We start from the raw sequence: 16531 nt of genomic DNA, 5'->3' as shown, positions 1-16531 counted from the left end.
ATAAAATAATAATAAGGAAATAAGGCATAAAATAATAATAAGGAAATAAGGTATAAAATAATAATAAGGAAATAAGGCATAAAATAATAATAAGGAAATAAGGTATAAAATAATAATAAGGAAATAAGGCATAAAATAATAATAAGGAAATAAGGTATAAAATAATAATAAGGAAATAAGATGTAAAATAATAACAGGGAAATAAGGAAAAAAATAAGGGGGAAAAAAGGAATTAAAAAAAAAAAGAAAAAAAAATCTTCTCAGTATTTGTGCTGGACCTTCCTTGGGTGAAATCTTTGTTAATTTTTTTCCTCCTGTTAAAAAAAAAAAAAAATTAAAAAAAAAGCAATTTGATTCTGACACTGCCACCGCTTTAATTACATCAGCTCTCCCCATAAATTGAGGTTATGTTTAAGTCCTGCTTTAGTAATTCAATCATTTTGTCATTGCATCACTCCAATTATCTCTAGATTTGTTCCAGAGACCTTTTCTCCAGTCGATTCTCTGGTGAACAGACTCACTGCTTTGTTCCCAATGGCATGAATACTGATTTTTTTTTCCCCCCAGAAAGAGGGTGAATGGCCAAACTTTAGGGAAAGGGCAGATGCCTGCAGCTGGATGAGGGTCCAAGGGCTGCAGGTTGGAACTCCCTGTGCCCAAACTGTGCCCCTGCTGACGGGCAGGAGCTGAGCAGAAGGCCTTGCACGACTGGGTTTTTTTATTATTTTAATGGAAATTATGTCAAAACCCCTTCCCGTGGCCCTTTGGCACGGGATCCCTGGTGGGCTGGATGCTTTGGGCGATGCCAAGCTCACAGCTGGGAAGGGTTTCACCCCCTGGGCGGTCCCTGTGCCCCCTGATCCAGGTGTTCTCCCACCACGGATGTGGCTGTTCCTACAGGGAAAAGCAGGTTCAGTGGCAGTCCCAGGGCATGGGGGTGGCACAGGGGGGCAAGACACCCACCTGTGGTCTCCTCTGGTCTCCCCCTGCTCAGGGGGGTTTGTTGTGCCCTGGGCAGGTCCCCTGGCAGGGTTGGGCACTCAGGGTGCCCGTGGATAAAGCCACCAGTGGGCACAGCAAGGAAAGGACTTGTCCCACTGCAGCCCCAGGAGGGGGGTGACACAGGGACACTGCTGGTGCTCACCAGTGTTGCCTAAAACCAGCCAATTTTGAGCACAGAAAGGCAGAAAACAGCTCTTTAACTAAGGGGCCTTAAATGCACAAAGGTGCACATGGGCCTTCACAATTTTTATAGTTACATTTAATTACAATACCTGGACATGTGCTCGTGGTTACACCCAGCCCCCAACCCCACCCTCACCACACCTCCCCAGTTCGGGTCAGTGGTCCCAAAACCACCACCCCTTCATCCCCATCCTCCTCTTCATCATCTCCTCTGCCCTCCTTGGGCCAGCCTCCTTGGAACAGCTTCAAGGGGCTGAACTTCAGAGTGGAACTACTTCTCAGCAGTTTTGACTTGGTTCTATCCAGTCATGTGCCTTTTAGGTCTTTATTCTGAGTATTTTTTACATTCTGAGTATTATTCTGTATTTTCTAGGGATGAAATGTTCTTTACCTGCTACAATCTTTGTCCCTTGGAATTCTTGACAAGAAACATTCACCAGCACTTTCAGAAACCTTGTCCAAAGGTGATGGACTAAAAGTGCTCTACTAAAATCTAAGACATTTATAGATTTTAAGGCATCCCCAGGGCCGTGCCCACCACCTCACTGACCCACCCTACAAGAACAAGGTGGTACCTGAACCAGCTGTTTCCTCCAGCGAGTCCAGATGTGCCCCAGAATCCATGGAATTCCCTGGAATGGCTGTGGAGAGCACGGGCTCCTCCTTGGGGCTGGGCCTGGGGGGCACAGGGTGGGCTTCCCTCGGCATCTCTTCTGAGCTGGGGCACAGAGAGGGGGGCTGGGCACTCTGCTGTCCCCCCTGCCCACTCCTGCAGCAGCTCCAGGGCAGCCCTGGGATGCTCCAGGCTTGGAGGAACCCCCCATTCCCCACGGACACAGGCAGGTCCCTCACCCCCATCAGCTGCTGGAGTCTCCAGTGACTCCCACTCCTCCCTTGCCAGTGTTTGGCCTTGCTCTGCTTGAGCTCCAAACCTTCCTCTGGCTTCCTCTTGCCCCTGGAGCAAACACCTGACTGCTCTTCCTCCCCTGCCCACAACCTCCTCTCCCTCTGCCCCCTGGAGCTACTTTTCTCCAATTTCTGACACTTCCTCCAAGTTTTCATTTCATCCCATTATTCCCTTTGCTCCAAACCCCCCTGGGAAGTCCCTCAGCCCCTGGCAGAGGTCCTGGGAGGGGCACAAGGAGCCAAACCCCGCTGGGAAATGCCCCCCGTTTGTCTCTGGCACCACGAGGTGGGCACAGACCCTCGGGTCTGACCTTGCTGAGCTGTGGGAGTCATTCCACGTGGGAAGGGAGTCCCATGGGAAACAAACCCTGCTGGGGGGTCACAGCACCCACCCTGTGGCAGCTCCCAAAGGTGCTGCTGTTGGAGCAGCACTCGGAACACTCGGGGCCAGGTCGTGGCTGAGGGTCCTGGGCACCCCAAAAGGGGCTGATGGGACTCTTCTGCACCAGGGGATGAGTCCTGGCTGGGAATTCTGGCTCTGGAGGTCAGTGGGTGCCCCAGGGAGTCCTCAGGGGGCTGTGGGTGGAGGGGACTGTGCTCCAGGGGGCGGGTTGGGGGTCACCAGGGCTCCAGGCTCTGCTGCAGGTGGTACCACCACGGGCTGGGACCCACCAACAGACCTGGGGGGCTTTGGGCTGGAAGGGAACATGGAGCACAAGGGGAATCACCACCCACTCCTGGCAGCCCTGTGGGCTGCCCTTGGGGACCCAACCCCACCCCACATGGGGTTGTGTGAAAAATGGGGGGAAAAGGGATCTGCAAGCACTGCCAAAGCTGTATCTCACCCTGCTGGGGTTTTTTGGGGTCAGCTGGGGGTTTTCCTGACCCCACATGGGCTCAATATGCAGAGAGCAACTGCAGGGACCTGCATCACCACAAATCCCCTTTTCTGGGGTATTTGGGGGGCATTTCTGGGGCATTGCCCACTGGGGCAGGGCACAGCATCCCATGGCCATCAGGAGATGGCCAGAGGTGCCCACGCTCAGGGTGTGAGGGGACAGGAGGTCACCTCACTGGGATGATGGAGAGCTGTCCAGGCAAAGCTCTGCTGGGCCTCTTGTATGGCCTGACTGCCCCCAGCACGGGGACCAGCTCATCCCTCAGGAGGAGGGAGCAGGGAATTCCTCAGCCTTCTGTTCCTGAGCCTGACCAGAGCCTGGAGTCTCCTGCAGGTCCCAGTGGGGATTCCCTGCACAACCTGGAGCAGAGGGTGGCCAAGGAGCCTGACCTTGTCCTCCCCCAGGACAGGAGACAACCCCTCAGCACCATCACCCCAATCTCAGGAGCATCCCTCGAGCTCCAAGCCCTGCCCAAACCCCAAAGTTCCCACCAGCCCTGATACCCACCCTATTCCCAGCACAGCTCCCAGGCAAAGAGCCCCCAGTTGCTTTGGGAAATGACTGAAGACAAATCTCTGCAATTTTGGGGCATTTTTTAGGCTCCAGGCTCTGGGCAGCATTTTCTCTTGGGAGGTTTTGGGACCATGAATGTCCTGGACTTGTAGGGATGTAAAATATGGGAAGTGAAGGGTCAGGTGGGGTCTGTGTCTGTAGGTCCAGCTTTGGGCACCTCTGCTGCCTTCCACACTCCCTCCAGTGTTCCCAAAGGACGTGCCAAGGCAGGAGGGGCAGTGCCAGTGCTCCAGCCTACATGGAAAAAAACCCCAGGAATGCTCCTTAAAAGCATCTCCAGGGAACAACGTAAAAAAATCCCGGAGTCACCGCTTTTCCTTCGTGCTTTGGGACCCGAACCGGGACCTCTGCCTTGCTCTGGGGCAGGGATGGATGGACCCCCCCGTGCTCCCTGCCCGGCCCCTGCAGCAGCTCTGCCGGGTGCTAGGGGGGGGTGTTGCATCGCCGGGAGCTCGGGAATGCTGGCAGGAGGCACCGCTCCGTAGGCTCGGCACGAAAAGGGGCTTGGACAGTGAAAGTCCCCTTGAAAGCCGCGGGACAGGGGCTGCTGTGCCCTCCAACACCCTCCTGCCCTCGAGGAAGGGTAATTTAGCCCAGGAAAGGCTGCCTGGGAGGAAGATTTGCTGGAGAGACACGAATAACCAGGCTCAGAGGTGGGAGCAGGGGGTTTATCCCTGTGTAATTCCGCCTCTGCCATCCCATTTTCCTCTCAGAGGGGGGTTGCTCCACGTGGGTGTATTTTTGATGTTTTGGTTGCTTCTCCCCCCAAAATAAAAATAAAAATAAAAATAATCATTTCAGAAGAGTTTCTGTGGCCCTGCGCCAGCTCAGGGCTGGCACTGAAGGACACACTCACCCTCTTGGCTTCCTTCTTCTCCGGCTTTTCCTCCAGCACGTCCTCCAGGACGGGGCAAAACTGCTCCAGGAGGTTTGGGGTTCCCTGCAGAGCCTTGAGCAGCCTCTGCTTCCCACCCGGGGGGCTCCTCCCTGGCTGGAGTCAGGGTGGTGCTGGGATCAGTGCAGGGAGGACTGGGAGGGGCTGCTGGGACTGCCATGTCCAAAACAGGGGGAAGGATCCCACCAGTCCCAGAGCAAGGAAGTGGTTGCTCTCAGCAGAACAGCCCCCTCTGCAGAGCAGCAGCTTCCTCCTGTAATGTGATTAATTCCTGCCCACAGTTCACCCCAAACCCCACCCTAGGGATCCCACAGTTCACCCCAAACCTCACCCCAGCCCCCTGGCACAGCTCTCCCAGGGGCAGGGCTGGCAGCTGGGCTGCTCCTGGAGCTGCACAGGGAGGGGATCACTGAGCTCAGCCCCTCACCCCTGTGCCCCCAGCACCCCTCCCTTCCTCACCACACAACACCCCGAGCCACATTCCAGCCTCATCCCGGCACTCTCGGGACAGGGATGGTCCCAACTCCAGTGCCCACCTCCATCAGCCCCCACTTTGGTCACCTGCTGGGTCCCTGCAGGGAGGGAGGAGCCTGTGATGTTCAAAAAGGAGCTGAGACCCCGGAGCAAAAGCAAGCCCTGATCCATCCATGCCTCCTTTTCCTGCATGGACTGGTCTGTCCCTCTGGGATCTGAGGCTGGCACAGCTCTGGCACCAGCCCTTGGAGAACAACCCTCCCCTGTCACAGCCACTGGCTGAGGGTGTCAGAGGGCAAACAGCCCCCAGGGCTGGGGTCACCATGGACTCCTTGGGTATTTGTCAAGAGCCCCTCTCTGTTTTAGGGCTTTTCTGGCTCCTTTCTGCATTGGGGAGCCACAATCAGGTCACCCCAAAGCTTCTCCTCTCCAGGCTGAACAATCCCAACCCTCCAGCCTTTCCTCCCAGCAGAGCTGCTCCAGCCCTCTGACCACCTTGGGGCCTCCTCTGGACTCTCTCCAGCAGCTCCATGTCCTCCCTGTGCTGTTCCCCAGGGCTGGAGCAGCTCTGCAGGGGGGTCTCCCCTGAGGGGCAGAGGGGCACAATCCCCCCCTGCCCTGCTGCCCACGCTGGGGGATCAGCCCATCCCGGTGTAAATGCAGCCCTGCCCCAGAGCTGGGTATGGCACAGACCTGGTGTGTCCCTGCAGGGGAGGATTTCTGGCCTGAATTAACCACCCCTAAAGGGGAAGGGGACCACGAATTCAAAATCCTCCAATGGTGTGCTGATCTAAATGGCCTTTCAGCTCCTTTCCAGCCCAAGGCATTCTGTGATTCTGTCAGAGGGTGCTCTCAGAGGTGTCAGCTGGAACCCCCAGCAGATCCTGGAGCTGGAGGTGGTCCCTGCACCATTCCCTCTGCACTGTGGGAACCCCTGCTCCTCCACAGTGCTGCTATTCCTGGCTCTCAGAAATCAGGATGGGATTTCATTTTCCAGGCTGGAAGATGCTGTGTTTGCTGTCCCAGCTCCCAGTTTCTGGGTCGTTCTCTGCAACCCCTCAGCCTTTGGCAGGGAAACTTCTCCTCGTTTCCTTCTCTCCCACACTTCCCCCCACACACACACACTTGTGTCCTTCTCACCTTCCTGAACTCCTCAGGAGCTTCTCCATTCCCAGCAAAGACAAAGGGTGCCCCAGGTGCCACAATCCCTCTGTTCCCTGCCCAGCTGGGAGCCAGCAGACCTTGGAAGGCACTTTACCACGAAGCACAGAGGGGTCAGGAGACCCAGGCTGTGTATGAGCTGCTTCCTCACCTCCTCCAGACCCTTCCCAAAGGCATCCAGCACCTCCCTCTCTTTCTTGGCTTCTCCTCCTGGGACTCACACGGGGTGGGAGCAGGACAGCCCCCCATGTGAGACCTGCAGGGAGGGTGGCTGTGCTTGCTGCCATCAGCCCTGCTGGGCTCCAAGCCCTGGTGGGATTTCTCCTCTCCTGTCAGAGATGGGCTTGTACTCCTCTGTAGAGGAGCCACAGCAGAGCCTTGGAATTGTTTCTCCCCTGAGCTCATGTTGAGCAGGGAAGTCTCTGCCTGTCCCCCAGCCCTGTCCCTCCCCTCACAGACACAGGGGAGTCTGGACAGTCGAGTCATGGGGCACAAGAGGCAAATACTCACTTGTTTCCAGAGCCTGAGCTATAAACTGGAGAGGAGGGATGAGGATGGAAGCAGAGAGATGAGTGTGGGGGGTGAGAGGCAGGAGGGACCAGCCAGGGGCTGCCTGGAGCTGTGGGGGAAACAGGAAGGACTCTCTGGGCTGTGACCCTCCCCTGCATCCCCCCAGCACTGGAAAGTAAAAGTCCTGGAGGAAAAGTGGATCCTGCTGCCACAGGCAGGAACACCCAGCTGGGGTGGAGTGTGGGGCAAAGCTGAACCAGTGGGGATGGAACCAGAGCAGGAAACTCGTGGCCCCAGGGCTGAGCCACAAGAGCTTCATCCCAGGAAAGGGAATGGAAAAATATCCCCCCATGCCATGTTGTTGCTCCAACCACAGAATCATGGAATGACAAAATCTGCTGAGCTGGAAGGGACCCACCAGGACCATCCAGTCCAACCCTCAGCCCTGCACAGACCCAGCCCCAAGAGTCACCCCCTGTGCCCCAGAGGATCAGCCAAACCCTCCTGCAGCTCTGGCAGCCTTGGGGCTGTGCCCACTGCCCTGGGGAGCCTGGTCAGTGCCCAACCACCCTCTGGGGGAAGAACCTTTGCCTGAGATCCAACCTGAGCCTGCCCTGACACAGCTCCAGCCCTTCCCTGGGTGCTGTCCCTGGTCCCCCCAGAGCAGAGCTCAGTCCCTGCCCCTCCTCTGCCCCTGCCCAGGTAGTTGGAAGTGCAGTGAGGTCTCCCCTCAGTCTCCTCTGCTCCAGCTGAACGCACCAAGTGCCCTCAGTGTCCTCACATGGCTCCAAATCAAGGCTCTTCCCCACCCTCAGCTCTCAGCTCGGCCCCCCCTGCCCTTCCTGGTGCAGCTGGGCTGGTTCTGGGGGAACACGGGGCTGGAGGGAGCCTGGAGCCCCGTGCCCGAGCCCCAGCCCGAGCCTGTGTGCAGAGGGCTCCCTTCTCCCGATAAATCCCGATCAATCCCGAATTCCTGGCTGCAGAGGCTCATTAGCTGCCGTGTTTACAGGAGATAACATTGTGCAGATGGCAAACATTGGATGAGGGCGACTGATCCACCCCCGCCTTTCTGCTCCCGAGCTAAAAACAGCTGCTCAGACAGACACGGAAGAGAGTCGCAAGCTGGGCTTCTTTTTAAGGAATGGGCTGGATTGGCACCACCCTGGGAAGGAAAGGAACTGCCAGGGGATGCTTTGCTCTGCGGTAGAGAAGGTCTCCAGGTGCCCTGGTGGGATTCAGTGGGGATTTTTGCACAGCTGGACATGGGTGGCCACCTCATGTCATGTCAGTTGAACTCCATTTGTTTCAAAGGGATTTGGGGAACCCTGGAGGACCATCCCCATCCTTCCTTGGTGCCTCAGCATCTCCTTTCCAAGCATGTGTGGCTCTACAGCCAGAAGTGACCCGGGGGGATGGGGCAGCACAGCCCTTCCGTGGCAAAAGCCAAAGTAAAAGTGCAGGAGCGCAGACATTTGGAAAACGTGACTCACTTTCCAGGGAGAAGCAAGCTCAGAGGAGTGGTGGTTTCTTAACCCTTTTATTTTCACTTGCACTAGAAATGTCCCTCTCAAAAACGTAGGGGGTAAAGTTCATGTGAGAACAACACAGTGACAAGGTGGTGGGTTGGGCTTCTCTTCAGTAGAAATTTGTCACCCACCCTCATTTGCCTCAGAGGCCTCACACCCTCATTTGCCTCAGAGGCCTCAGCCCAGTCCAAAGCCTGCTGTGTTTCCAGCTTTTCTGAGGTGGGAGCTGCCAACAGCGTGGAGATAAAATTCCTCCCAGGAGGCCACCCATCTCTGTAGGAACTTTTCCCTTGGAGAAGCTCACTAGGAGGCTCAAAGGCCCTTTGATTCAGGAAGGTTTGGTTCATGAGCACCTCTCAGGAAGCAGAACTGAGGCAAAGGTGTCCTTAGTGTCCCTGGAGGCAACGTCCCATGGATACCCACCACCACCCTCAGCATCCCAAGGGAATGGGGATGGTGATTATGGAAAGTTCTTTCTTTCTCCTGCAAAGCCAGGTGTGGACACCGGTGGTGACTGTGTTTTGGGCCCAGCACGGGGAGGGCTGGAAGGATCACCCCTCTCCTCCTCAGCCCCTGTCACACATCCTCCTCAGAGCCCGTGGAGTCCCCGTGCTTGGCGTTCTGGATCAGGTCCTCGTAGGTGCTGGGGCAATAGGCCTTGTAGAGCTGCTCGGCCAGGGTGTTGCTGCCGGCCACCACGGCCTTCCTGTTGTGGTTCATGAAGTTCCACAGGTGCAGGGCGTAGGAGTGGTTGAAGTTGGGGCTTTCGTCCCACACCTGGTAGTACCTGCCCCAGGCCGGGTACGGGATGGGGTAGAAACGCTGGGGGTTGAGGAAGGAGATGTTCTGGCAGCTGTGGTCCTCGGTGCCCTCGAAATCCGTGAGGTTGCAGAGGGTCTTGAGCATCCTGGTCATCAAGAAGGGGCCCTGGTTGCCCCAGATGTTGCCGTTGTACTTGAGGACGAAGTTCTCCATGCAGTCCCAGACGAACTGGTGGCGGGCGGGGAAGCCGAAGATGCCGTTGCTGGAGAATCGCGACTTCTGCGCCGCCAGGAAGCTGCGCTCGGGGATGGGCCTGATGGAGATCACGTCCGTGTCCATGTAGATGCCTCCGTACTTCCAGATGAGTGCCAGCCTGCTGGCATCAGAGCTGACGTGCACCCAGTTCTTCTCCTGCTCCGGGACCACCTGCGGGGTTGGGAAGGGGAGACAGCAATGAGATCAGAGAAGGGATCTCATCTCTGAGGAGATCAGAGAAGGGATCTCATCTCTGAGGAGATCAGAGCAGGGATCTCAGCCCTCCTTCGGGTGTGAAACCGCCCCTGCAAACGTCCCTGCCCACCTTTGCTGCTCCAGCCCCTGGATTTCGTTGGAATAAGATAAGGAGCAAAGCTCTGTTAGCACAAAGGGAAGCAGGAGCCTTTCCCAGGTGGTTGGATGGGACCTACAGAGTTAAACCAACGCTGCCATGAGTCACTGCTGGTGTTCCAGTGGGACACAACCCACTTAACACACTCCCAGAGCACTCCCAGCTCTTTGAACCAGGCTCATCACTGGCATTGTTGGTGTTTGGAGTCATTTTTTCTCGGGAGAAGAAGGAGTTTGGAGGAAATATGCCTGCCCTGCCCAACAGATTTGAGAAAAGCTGCTTTCAAGCACTTTGCCAGAACTTTTTCCAGGGTGGAGCTCCCGAGATCCCACCTTGGCTTTGCACGTTGCTGCTATAGAACCTGAAATCTGCCCCCCATGGTATCTGCTGCAGGTTCTGTCGGTGTGTGGCAGCCTTAGCAAGAGCTCAGGCAGCACGTTTTGTTCGACCAGCTTCTGTTGGGGAAGATTATTAAGCGCTGTTTTCTCGAAACATGTATGAAATCTATTTTTATCAGTGTTTCCTCTGCCAAAAAAAATCTCATCCTCCAGATAAGGGGGAAAGCTGAACCCAGCCGGTGATGTGTTCAGTAAACAGATTGATGAATACATGGCAAAACACAACCAAAGTGAATCTATTCCCAACCAAAAAAATAAAACCAGTAATTTCACACAGCCAGTCCTGTGTTCCTCGTTCCCTCTAACCCAACTTCAGGCCTTTTCCCACCCCTGTTTATGGTTGTTCTCCTATTTTCCCGTTGTTACAACACTCACCTGGTTGTACCACTGGAGCAGAGGGGTCTCCTGGAAGACAGTTTCCATCTGGAGAGGAAAAATGAAGACATTCTTCATAGAAGACAGCAGTGAGAAGGCTGCATAGCTGGTGTTGAGGTCCAAGGCCGTCTCGTTGGTGAGCCCCTTCATGAAGAGGATGACGGCCCTGTCCTGGTAGATCCTGGCAGCAGATTCCACGGAGCAGGACACCAGCGGGGGCGGCTCCAGGCGCTCCGTGGTCTCCAGGAAAATGATGCTCTTCCCAAGGTTCAGCACCTGCTCAGGTGTCAGGTAGTGCTGGGACATGGGCAGGTAGTTGAAGACGCAGCTGGACAGCAGAGAGATCTCGTACAAGATGCCCGAGACAAAGCAGAAGCAGAGGCATATCTGGATTTTCCTCAACATTCTTGCTTTCCCGGGGCATCTGGGGACATGCCTCCGGCATGGATGCTGGGGAGAGACAAGGAACAGCAAAAGGAGATGCCAGTTCTTACTCAGTAGGACTGGGAAATGGTAGGGCCTGGCTTTGGACAGTGACAGGCCCAGGGCCCAGCTCTCTCAGGGTGCTGCATCTGTGGGCTGAAGTTTTGGGGTCCCACCTCCTCATTCTCAGCTAGGCAAGGGGAATAAGGAAAGGCCTTGGAGGAGGGACAGGCAGCTGTGCCTCGTGGCACATCCTCATTGGGTTGGCAGAGAGGGAGAAAGGGCCCAGGGAGAGCAGGGTGAGAAGGTTCACCTTGTCCATGCCAGGGCAAGGACCCCCAGGCCCATCCCTGAGGCAGGTTGGTGTAGGGAGTTTTTTCCAAGCACTGCAGCATCATCCCAGCACGTGCTTGTCCAGAAGCAGGAGATACCCAGGGAATCTGTGGAATTAGGTGGCCAGGGGGCTGTGAGACTCACAGGGAGAAGGTCATGATTAGGGTTTGGGGGGTGTCAGCCTAAGCTAAAACATCAGCATGGAGGCACCAAAGCCCTTTTCCCAGCCCGGCCCTTCTGCTCCCACTTCAGCCCCGAAGGATGGGAAGGGTCCTGCAGGGATCAGTCTGCTGAGGGACCAGGGAGAGGCAGCTGGAAGGACAGAAGGTGGGTGGTTCCATACAAGCAAGGAATCAGGACCTACCTGGAGGACAGTTCTGAGGAATCTACATCTCCAGCTCCTTTTTCTGCCCTCGTGCTGACGTTCGGGCTCCCTTGAAGTCCAGCTCCCTGGCGAAGACACCCAAACTGTCTGGAGCATGCAAAGGGATTTCTGGAGGCAGACACTGATGCACAGGGGAAAACCAGCTCTGCTTCACCTGAACCTCAGGCCCAGGGAAGCCTTGGGAGCCACCTAAAGGGACAAAGAAGGGACAGGTTTTAGGTGAGACCCATCTTGTGCCCACATCAGCCAGACCAAGCTCCTCACTCCTGGTGCCACCAGAACAGGAGCCTGCACAGCCCCAGGAGTTCCTGCATGGAATCTGCTCTGCACCATTGGACAGGCTGTGACACAGGACATTCCCTCCTGAAATGCCACCTGGGATCAGCAGCCAGGCTCCCACAGAGGGGACACACCTGGAATTACAACCCAGCGTCCAAGAGGCCCCTGGAAGTGTCCAAAACCTGACTGATTAAAGGGAATGGGAGGAAACAGAGCTCTGTGTGTTCAGGTAATTAATGAGCTGCATTTCCATGTCCCCCACCAGAATACAGATAAATCCAGGGCACAACAAACCCCGTGGAAATTCCCCTGCAAGCACCAAGCTGTGGCAGCTCCTGAGCCATTTCTTGGGGCTGGATCTCATCACATGAAATATTAAAGCTGTGCCTGTTCCCTTCATTGCTCCTTTCCATGCTGCACAGCAGATTGGATTGTTTTCCATCGAGTTTCCCATCACATCCCAGATTCCCAGCATGGCGTGGGAGAAGATGCCAGGGGTGAAGTGGGTGACAAAGCTGGAGCCACCAGGCACCAGTGTGGCCCTGGGTACAATCTGCTGCACAGAGCAGGCTGCAGAGGAGGGAATGCTGCTTTTTTGTTAATAGTAAGAAAAAAGATCAGGGTTAGATGGGATATTGGGAAGAAATTGTTCCCTGTGAGGGTGGTGAGGGACTGAAATGGAATTCCCAGAGAAGCTGTGGCTGCCCCTGGATCCCTGGAAGTGTCCAAGACCAGGTTGGACAGGGCTTGGAGCAACCTGGGCTAGTGGAAGGTGTCCCTGCCCATGGCAGAGGGTGGAAGGGGATGGGTTTTAATGTCCCTTCCAGCCCAAACCATTTGGTCTCTCTATATAATTCTGTGATAATTTTCCCTATTGTATTCCCACTGTCTCTCATTGTCCCAGCACTCTGCTGGGAGAGGCAGCACCCAGGGCCTCCCTGCACACTTGGAATTTGAGCAGAAGATGGGGAATGGAGAGCAAATACCCATGGATTGGATCTGCTGTGTTCCCAAGGCTGGGATAACACAGCCCTGGAGATGCTCAGCTGTGTCACCCTGCTCAGCCCAGCCCAGCTCCACAGCAGCAGGAGACTAAAATAAACCACAGTGCTCAAAAGACAAAATTTCCCTCCACCTTCCCCTCCTGCCTCTGCCTCAGACAGGTGGTGCCAACTTACTCCTGGCATTGGAAAAGAGAACAGGAAGAAGAAGTTGCTCCCTGGCTGCTCCATCACCCATCTCACCGGGCCCAGATTTTCAGGCTTCTGTTTCTTTTTTCCCTAAACCCAGCTTTAAGGTCCCTTCCAACCCAAACCATCCAGGGATTCAAAGCTCATCTCATCCCACCCCCTGCCATGGGAAGGGACACCTTCCACTGGACCAGGTTGCTCCAAGCCTGGTCCAACCTGGCCTTGGACACTTCCAGGGCTGGGGCAGCTACAGCTTCTCTGGGAATTCCATTCCAGTCCCTCACCACTGTCACAGGGAAGAATTTCTTCCTAATATCCCATCTAACCCTGCCCCCTCTCAGTTTAAAGCCGTTCCTTGTCCTGTCACTCCATGCCCTTGTAAACCATCCCCGCTGCTGCTCCAGCACAGACCAGGCACTGGAGCTCCCTCCTTTTGTTCCTTTTCCCATCTCAGTGCCACTCTCTTGAAGCAGAAAATCCCAGGTCTGCTCTCATTGGAACTGGGACCATCAGGACATTCCCATTAGTGGATCCATATTCCCTCTTTGCTGGCTGACAGATCCGAGGGCTCAGGTCTTTGTGAGCATCCCAGCAAAGCCACGCTGCCAACAGTCCTTCAAACTTAAACCAGCCCAGGAGGCATTTTATTTGCAAATTGTGGGGGGAGAATAAGGAGCCACTCCAGCAGATCCCTGCCCTGGGCCCTGGGAGGAGAATCTTCAGCGGCTCATTCCGGGAAATGGTTTTGCTTGGATGGTTTTCCAAAACCCCTCTGTGGCCAGTTTTGAATTCTCAGCACATTTGACCCGGAGGCTGCTGTTATCAAATGTTCCCTTCCCTGCTCCATTAAAGGCACTGCAGAGCCCAGTGTTCAGAATAAATCCTGGCCATTAAATAGATCATCCTGAGGAGGGGCAGGAGTGGGATGAGTGGGATGAGTGGGATGAGTGGGATGCTTGCCAGGATGTGGTGGATGCTGTGCTGGCTCGATGGTCCATATTGGAAAGAGATTTTTTTTGGGGAGGAGGCAATTTCCACGTTCAGGTACAGGATGAGACTACGAGGGAGATTACTACAGTGTGCACCAGTGCTGTGTGATAACTCCTCCTGGGACACAGGAGCTGGGAATACAGGGGGATTTTTCAATAAATCCTCCTGCTGGGGTGCTGGCAGCCCTACCCCCCCGCACATCCCAGCCCCACCAACACTGGAGTCCCTGCTGTGGCCAAAGGGATCCCCCACCCAGCACGGCCCATGGGGTACAACCGGCCCCACAGGGACTCGGGATCAGCTTGAACAAGGATTGAGACTTGTGCTCATTTGCCAAAAGGAAGGTTTTTTTAAATACCAGTTTGCCCAGCCCTCGAGTTCGGAGCTGATTTCGGTTTTAGACTCTCCCAAGTGAGTCCCCTGCATTACAAATTACACTTTATGCACCCCAGGCAAATACTGCATGGCTCAGAGTCCCCTGGCAAACTCCACTGCCACTGAATCCTCATTCCCACAGCTCCTGGGCATCCCTTGGGATTCAAAAGAGAGCCCTCCATCCTCTTGGCTATTCCCAGTGCTGCAGCTTTCCTCTGAGAACCACAGGGTCTGCACCTTGGGTGCAGACAGGCTCCCTGTTTCTGGGAATAACCCCCTGGCAGTCCCTGATTGCCACACAGACAGCACTGCTGAACCCCACACTCATTTAGTTTTGTGTCTTTACAGAACCTGCTCAAGGAAATCACAGCTACAACCAAGCCAGTGCACGTGCCCGTGCTCCAAAGCCAACTTCCTCCCGGATTTAGCACCAGGCACATTTGGAAAGCGCTTGCAGATGGAAAACCTGTGCAAGAATAGATGGTATTCATGGCAGATGAATTAGTGCAGCCCTTCTGATACAAACCAAGGGGCTTCTTGCTGCTTTCCCATCCTACAACCCCCCAGGTTTGGAGACAGAGCCCAACTCACCTCGTGGCTGCAGAACAGGCTGAGTGTGCAGGACGGGGGGACAGGACCCTGGGCTGGACCCTGCTGGAAGGTATCCACAAGCACTGGAGAGCCCAGGAGCTGAGCTGCCTCTCCACTGTGCCCTGCCCTGCCAGGGCCCACAGCAGCCTCATGGCTTGCCCTGCAGCAGCTCTGCTGTTTGCATTTGTGCTGTGCTGAGATAAGGCTGAGCGGGGAGCGGGGCTGTGCTCTGCCAGGAGTGGGCAGAGCCAGGTCCCTGGGTGGCCAGAGGTGAGTCCCACCACCCTCCAGTCTCCCAGAGAGGGGTGGCACTGGGAAAAGGCCCCTTTTGGGGGTGGTTTGCAGCATATTCAGCTTTTTCTCTGTATCCAGATCCACACTTATGGACGCAACTATGGGGTAAAGGACAACTTGGCTGGAGTGGGATTGATGCTCTGAATACTTCCAAGAGGCAACAACGGGGCTTCCTATGCAAACACATGCCAAATAACACCACACATCCTGAACTCAGGTGCCTGCCCAGCCCCCTGGGAGACATCAGGCAGCTGGGGAGGTTTGGTGATCCATCAGAGCCTCTGATCGTCCCCACAGCCTGCCCCCAGTGGGATGCCTTGAGGGGAACAGGAGCACCATCAGGTGCCCTCCAGGATTGGGATGACCCACCTCAGATTGGATGGATTCCCCAGAGCTTTTCTGGCCCTGGGGTCTAAGGGGAATGAACTCCAGTGGGCATCCTGTGCTGGGACAGCAGAAATTGTAATGGAGAGGTGGAGCTGGAGCATCCCATGAACTCCCCAGCACATCCCTCCTGTATCCCTGATCCACACTGGACCAGTGCTGTGAAGTCACCAGAGCACCCAGCTGGGATGCAACCCCTGGCTCCCAGTCACCCACAGCAATCAGGTTCCTTTCAGCTCCCCTCCTGCTCTTTTTTTTGCCTTCTCCTCCTGATTTTTGGCCAGGCCCATCAGTGCCAGCAGCCCCACGTGTCGCAAACGTGGCAAACCCACTCGTTTGCCACTCAGAAAACCACCTCTGTCCACCATTAACGCTTAGAAGCCACCAAAAGGTGCTCAGCTCATCCCCTGTGCAGCCTGTGAGGGCAGCACAAAGCCAGCCAGCTCCTAAAACTGAGCCGTGAGCATTGCAGGGCGTTCCCTTCGCTCCGGGCCAGCACGGGGGCACCGAGCACACGTTTCCTGTGCCAAAGGATCCCAGAGCAGCCAAAGTCCTGCAGCAGGCAGAGCAAACACTGCCCACGGGAAGCTGGGGAGATAGCCAGGGCTTAATCAGCAGATAACAACCCAGGTCAAGATGCCAGGAGGGCTCTGGTTCCATGAAAATCCCTGGGGCAGTGACGTAGGTGAGGAGCCCACGTGTCCCGGCACACCCGGCATGAGGAACCCTCTCCTTGGGCAAACACTGTGGGGCCATCGCTCACAGCGGGCTGGGAGGAGCCACAGGACAGTGCCCAGAGTTGGGGCACCACAGGGATCAACATTCATCTGTCTGGGAGGGACAGTGTCCAGCTCCAGGGCTGGGACTCCACAGGGATCAGCACATCCATCCATCCATCCATCCATCCAGGACAGTGTCCAGCTCCAGACTCCACAGGGATCAGCACATCCATCCATCCATCCATCCATCCAGGACAGTGTCCAGCTCCAGACTCCACAGGGATCAGCACATCCATC

The 16531-nt window shown here is 55.5% G+C and overlaps 1 protein-coding gene across 1 annotated transcript in view; it reads right to left on the bottom strand.

Moving 5' to 3' along the window:
* Positions 1–8285: 8285 nt before the first annotated feature.
* The window catches only part of A4GNT (alpha-1,4-N-acetylglucosaminyltransferase), a 10997-nt gene continuing 2751 nt past the window's right edge, over positions 8286–16531 (bottom strand). The window contains exons 2-4 of the mRNA XM_017839514.1: positions 11392–11601; positions 10272–10721; positions 8286–9317 (exon numbers count right to left, since the gene is read on the bottom strand). Of these exons, the coding sequence (XP_017695003.1) occupies positions 8706–9317; positions 10272–10721; positions 11392–11508 (1179 nt within the window). The 5' untranslated portion in view covers positions 11509–11601 and the 3' untranslated portion in view covers positions 8286–8705. The remainder of the gene's footprint in view (positions 9318–10271; positions 10722–11391; positions 11602–16531) is intronic.

The sequence above is a fragment of the Lepidothrix coronata genome, unplaced genomic scaffold (assembly GCF_001604755.1).
Source record: "Lepidothrix coronata isolate B3197 unplaced genomic scaffold, Lepidothrix_coronata-1.0 Scaffold429, whole genome shotgun sequence".
NCBI lineage: Eukaryota > Metazoa > Chordata > Aves > Passeriformes > Pipridae > Lepidothrix > Lepidothrix coronata.
This window is presented reverse-complemented; position numbering and strand designations above follow the sequence as displayed.